The sequence below is a fragment of the Microtus ochrogaster genome, unplaced genomic scaffold (assembly GCF_000317375.1).
Source record: "Microtus ochrogaster isolate Prairie Vole_2 unplaced genomic scaffold, MicOch1.0 UNK1, whole genome shotgun sequence".
NCBI lineage: Eukaryota > Metazoa > Chordata > Mammalia > Rodentia > Cricetidae > Microtus > Microtus ochrogaster.
In genome coordinates this window covers 24,523,896-24,529,756 of record NW_004949099.1, presented here as the reverse complement: position 1 = coordinate 24,529,756, position 5,861 = coordinate 24,523,896, and the positions used below count along the sequence as shown (strand labels likewise).

Genomic DNA, 5,861 nt, shown 5'->3' with positions numbered 1-5,861 from the left:
GAGAGAGAGAGAGAGAGAGAGAGAGAGAGAGAGAGAGAGAGAGAGAGACTATCTCTGGCCATGCACACCAGTAAAAGGAGAATTCCCAGTGAAAGGCAGTATTTACATCTGAGTAGTCATCCCTGCTCAGATCTGCATTTTACAGTTTCCACCCTGGGTACAGGCAGCAGCAGCATTTGTTGTATCTCTATCTCATTACTTCCTCCTGCCCCCCAGCACTCTACATCCCCTCGTTTAGTCTGTAAGTGCCTCCTCCTCCAGGCTACAGGCTCATCGCACTATAAATTCATATCCCAAGCGGTCAGTTTGCTATGGTCCCCAAAGCCACACACAAGGACCAGAGCAAAGAAGAAAACTCAAATCACTGTAAAGCTCAGAATCCAATCATTGGAAGGATTTTATTTTATACAGGATAATTTTAATTGAACAGAACCCTGTGGTCCCAGAGGGGATTCACCTCCTCATCTTTTCCTCTTCCTCTGTTTGAAGGAGCCTACCGTTATGCTACCTTTATTCTCTTCAATCATTCTGCAGAAACTGGAAAACTAGTGGAACTTACAGGTTTCTAAACCACACGAAAAAAAAAAGCCACTAAAAGATATCTATGTGTAATATAGAGATAGAAAACTACATGAAGATACACGTTTATATGTGTGTGTGCACGCAGGGGTGCACACAGATACGCACAGACACACATGCACACACACACACTTACTTCAACATGGGGAATGGCTGAAGAAAGACAGGGTGCACACTAACTGCTGTGTCTAGCTTGCAGTACAAGCCACAAGTTGGAGCATCTCTCTCCCTTACTGCCAGCCTTGTCTCAGTAACTGCAGGTGAGAATCGGGGCCTCTTTCGCCTCAGCTCTACAGTCCAACATGAATAGCTGCAATTTGCAAATTAGAAGAAAATGACAGTGTTTTCTCTGAATGGCTTTAGTACCAACCCACACTGCTCACACTGGCATTAAGTTCCGTCCCTCCCCAGCTCAGAGAAAGGAGGAGGGGAGAACACCAGCCATTTGTTTCTTTGGAAGTTGCCTCAGTTTTAAATGCTACTGAAGAGAAATCAGCTCCCCCTGGAGTCCTTTGTACAGCATCCCTAGCTTCATCTGCAGTGACTTTCTTAACTTGAATATTTCACTCTTTTTCAGACACACTGGGCCAACTGGAATGATGTCCATGCCATTGAGGAGAAAAGCAGGCAGAGAAATGATAGTAAAATGTTAAATCCAGAATGAGAATCCCACCCCCCAAGGCTTGGGAAGATACCCCCTACACACACACACACACACACACACACACACACACACACACACACCACAGATCCTAAGGTTTTGTCTCAGCTCATCTCTTGATCTTTTCTGCAGCGGCAAGCATCCCTGTCCCCAAGGTGTTCAGCTTCAAACTCAGAGGTGAAGGAAACTCTTTTGAGTTTTCATGACAAAAGCCTGGGGCTGTTCCAGAATGCAAGCAATCTAGAGTGAAGTCTGCCTTCAGATCACTTTAGGGGGGTGCACACAGTAAGAAGTCTCCATGCTGACACACTCAGGAGGTATCTGGATGCTCCAGTGATCAGAGGGGCCTCACTAGCTTCAGGTGGGCCCCTCTGCTGCTTGACCACAAACTTCCGACTCCTGGGGACAAGACAGGTTCTGTGCTTGCCTGACAATCAGCAGCAGCCCCCTCATTAAACTTACACCCGTAGTGGAATCACTGTTTAGACTTTGGGCAGCACAATCCTGAAGGGATCATCTTGCACAGCTAAGGGATTTGGCTACCGCCAACAGGGAGCAAGCCCAGGATCAGGAAAGTCATACCAGGTCTGACTTGAGGTAAGAACTTGGGAATGAGTGAAGGAAACAGAGACTGAGAAGGGGCCACGAGGAGAGGATACAAAGGTTCAACAACAAAGAAACAGAAAGAAACAAGCTTAAGGAAGACCTGGTCACAGAGTTCCCCAAACTCAATTGCTAACCCTCCAAGCCATCCGTTTCTACTCAGTGCAGCAGAGGAAACACGGGGACAGAGGCTGCAGGGACCAGAGCACTGCGGTGGTTGGACCCATTGCTCAATCGTCCTGGATCTGCCTTTCTCAGGTTTGGGAGCCCAGGACGTGAAAGCTACACCCTCCTCCTCGCCCCCCTGGCACACCCCTGGTGCTCCTGAGCAAAGCAGGCTCAGTCTCCAAGCTCAGAGCCTGGGATTCGGGTGAAGGGCTGCATTAGTGAGGGAGGGGACTAGAGCAGAGGGAGCAGTCTGTGAAAGCGATTTTATTTCGCAGTTAACATGAGCTCATCCCCAGCTGAGGTTTGAAGTGGCAGCAGAAAGCTAGCTGATCACCCTTCTCCTGCCACCGGTCGGACTGCAAATGCAATTTAGGCGGTGTACAAAATGTTGCCATGAGGAAACCAACTCTGCGGGGATCACGTCAGCAGGCGGGGTCTCCCCAGTGGGGCGGGTACCCCATGCCTCTGATTGAGACCCGTTACAGGTCGGAAATTCACCCCCAAAGAGATGGGCAATTAACATCCACATGCGGGTAAACCCCAGCCCTTAGTTGAAGAAGAGGCTTCTTGAGGTCTTCGTGAATATTTCCATGGACTCGAGGATTCCTAAGTGGCTTGGGCATGGGAAGCAGGGGAGTTGAGAAATGCCATTTTTTTTTTCAAAGCATCTTCTCATTTTTTTTATATTCCGTGTGCCTAACCTGCTCTCCTAGGAGCCCAGACACTTTTACAAGCCTGTTTCCGACCACATTTCACTCTAAAGCAAACCTTGTTTTTCCGAAGATTGCTTCTTGTAAATGGGACCATAAATCCGGGGAGTCGGGTCGGATGGAGTGGAGCATGGACAAGGGAAGGCATGAAAGAGGAGTAAACTAAACAAGGAAGATACCTCCTTGGGTGGGGTGGGAGGGATTCGGCAGGATCTCCAGGGAAGAAATGCCGGAGTGCTGGCCTGACCCCTGCAACCCACGAAGTCCAAACCAGCCTTTAAGGTTAGAGCGCAGGGAGCCACAGAATGCTCCTCCCCAAAGGGAGCGCCCCCCTACCTGGAAAAGCCTCAAGATGTTGGCTACCATGATGGAGACAGAGCTTCCCGAAGCCCCAATCACTCCAACTACTTTCTCTGGCTTGACGAAAACCGGGGGCTCGCCGTTGGTGCAGCGCACGTCGGAGGTGTCCTTCTGGATGAGCGCCTGGACGAAAGTGAGCGACTGTTCGAGCGCATAAGTGTCCCTGGAACAAGTGTCCAGGATCCGCGCGCCTAACGTTACATTGGGCAGCAGGTTGGGATCGCTGTTGATTTGGTCTAGGGCATAAAGCATAGCTTCCAGCCTGTGGATCCCGTTCTCCCTCTTGATATCACCGCAGGGCACTCCGCTGGGACCCTTGGCGTGCACTGGGAACAGCCCCCCAAGGGTGACGTCCCCCTCGATCCGGATCGAGTGCGGGGCGTACATCTCCTGGCCGCGCGCCGCCGCCGCCAGCACGCACAGGAGCACCTCCAGCACGCAGCAGGGGAACTTCATCAAAGTCAGGACGCGGAGCAGCTTCCCCAGCTGGACCATGCCGCTCCTCCGGATGCTGCTGCGGTGGAGGCGGCGGCGCTGGAGGGAATGCTGGTGGGCTCTCCCAGGTCCGGGCTTCTCGAGGTGAGCTCCTTTGGGGGAAGCCCTGGGACTTCTGTAGGCACAGAGGGTGGGGAGCCGGAGGAGGTGCAGCAGAAGAAGGTGGGGGGTCCCAGGGCGCCAGCCAGCCTTGGGCACCTGGCGCCGTGGCTCTGCTGGCCCGCGCGCCGAGCTTGCGCTCCCAGCTTGCGGCTCGCGCTCTCCAACAGCCAAGCACTGGGGAGAGGGCAGGGATTGCTATCGCTTTAAATGGTCGTTGGGCTCCCTCTCCTCCTCCTCCTCCCACACTCTCTCCCTCCCTTGCTTGCTATCCATCTCTCCCCACCCTTCCCAGCGCCAGCCCTCCCCACCGGTTTGCATCATCACGCAGGGAGGGGCTGCGTGCTGAGGTAAGGGGGGGGGGTGGAGGAATGGGTGGGTGGCCCGGGAGCAAGGAGGTTGCCTCTCCAGGGGAGTTTTGTGATCCCTAGGGAATCTATGGATTTCAGGATAGCTAAGCTTTTGTCCCCAACTCTGGGATGGAAGCCTCTGGTTCACCAACACCCATGCCCATGTTCTAGCAACCGCAGACATACACTTGGGATGAGGTGGGGATACCGGGACTGACTGATCCTGATCCGGAGCCCCTTAGTCTGAGCCTTTGACTCTCAGCTCTAGCGGAAAGAGAAGGAGTCCAGAAGTGGAGCAGTCAGTGAAAGAGGGCGGGAGGAGGAGGGGAGACCCCAGTCTCTGTGACTGGCCCTCTTGTGCTAGCTTATGCTCAGAAAAATACAGGACATTCAGTAGCCTGATTCATGACTTAACCATCAGCTTCTCCGGGGGCAGGAACCCTCTAGCTTGGAGGAAAGCTGAAGCCCAGAGGAAGCCCAAGGGATGGTACCGCACCCTGGATCTTCCTAAGTGCCAATGCTGGAGAAATGGACCACCTTTTCTCAGCAGGTCTGCAACATAAACCTCGGATCCTGTCAGTGTCTTTTCTTTCCTTTGCAACAAGACTCTGGAAACTCCACCACTTTCCTCCCTAGCGCTGACAGGTGTAAGGCTCCCTCCTACCTATTTCCAGAGATACTTCTGGGCTGGTGACAAGTTGTTTTTTTTCCCCCCTTAGGAAAGAGCAGGAAAGAGGTGAGGGTAGGAGGAAGAAAGGGGAGCTGCAGAAGTCTCCTCAAAAATGAGGGCTGCTTTTTCTTTCTCTTTGCTGGGAATTTGGGGAACAAAGCCAGGATGTTAAAGCAGGTTTTACTGTCTTGCTTCCTGGAGGCTACCCCGCTGAAACTTCGCCCTTTAAAGCAACAAGTGGCATTAGCTTTCTTATAGGAAAATTTAAAATTTCTCTGGGACCTTAACTCTATTGTTGGTGATGCTTTCTCTGGAGTGTCTAAAAGCCATATTATACAGATTTGAGGGTGGAGAGAAAGCCCAAAAGCAAGACTGTGCTTTATGCTGTTGATGGGGAAACTGTCATTCGATATAGCATACAATGGTGTTATACTGCCTCCACCAACAACTACCTGTGTGTCCTTGGCATTTCAGCCCTTCTGCCTGAGTTTTCGTTTTCCCATCTGGAAAATGATGAGCTTGAGTTGGATGCCTTCCAAGTTTTCTTTTAATACAAATCCTTTGTTAAAATAGGCCATGTCCCTTTGGCTACGGTGCTCTTTTTAGGCCAATATTCTCTATTTCTTTATGCTTAGGAAACCAGCGCAGAGAACTCCAAACCCCTTCAGTAACATTTACTGTGAATGAAGGCTTTATGGGTTAGGTTGGCCACTTCTGCTAAGTATGCATTCTTGCTCTCCTAAGCTGAGACAGTCCCTCAGTTTCTTTTGTGACTTATTCCTCTCTTTCAATGCGTACAGTTTGAGAACTGAGCCTTCTTCTTTGAATCTAGGTGTGGCTTATTAGTTCACCTGATCCTCTGCCATAGTGCTAAGTTCAACAAAGCTCAACCAGAATCCTGAAGAGCTCATCCTGGTGGGGCAGCCAGGATTGAGACTTGAAGTTGGGGGTGGGAGTGGGGCTATCATTGGACCTAGACACATCTCTACGAATTAGAAAAAATTAGGCCCTCTGCTCAACAGAATTCACATGTCTCTTCCCAAAGACTATTATGCTCTTCTGATTTTGTAAGTACAAGATATTTTACTGTCATTTCCCACAGAACTATACCATGATTCATATGCAAATGACACAGAAATTGCAAATCAGTCACTCTCAGGCTTGAT

At 50.8% G+C, this 5,861-nt stretch overlaps 1 protein-coding gene across 4 annotated transcripts in view; it reads right to left on the bottom strand.

Annotated features, from left to right (window-relative positions):
* The window catches only part of Grm7 (glutamate metabotropic receptor 7), a 905,362-nt gene extending 901,438 nt beyond the window's left edge, over positions 1-3,924 (bottom strand). For all 4 annotated transcript variants that reach the window (XM_013353051.2, XM_026788235.1, XM_013353050.2 and 1 more), the window contains exon 1: positions 3,058-3,924. In XM_013353051.2, the coding sequence (XP_013208505.2) occupies positions 3,058-3,576 (519 nt within the window). In that variant the 5' untranslated portion in view covers positions 3,577-3,924. The remainder of the gene's footprint in view (positions 1-3,057) is intronic.
* Positions 3,925-5,861: the final 1,937 nt, after the last annotated feature.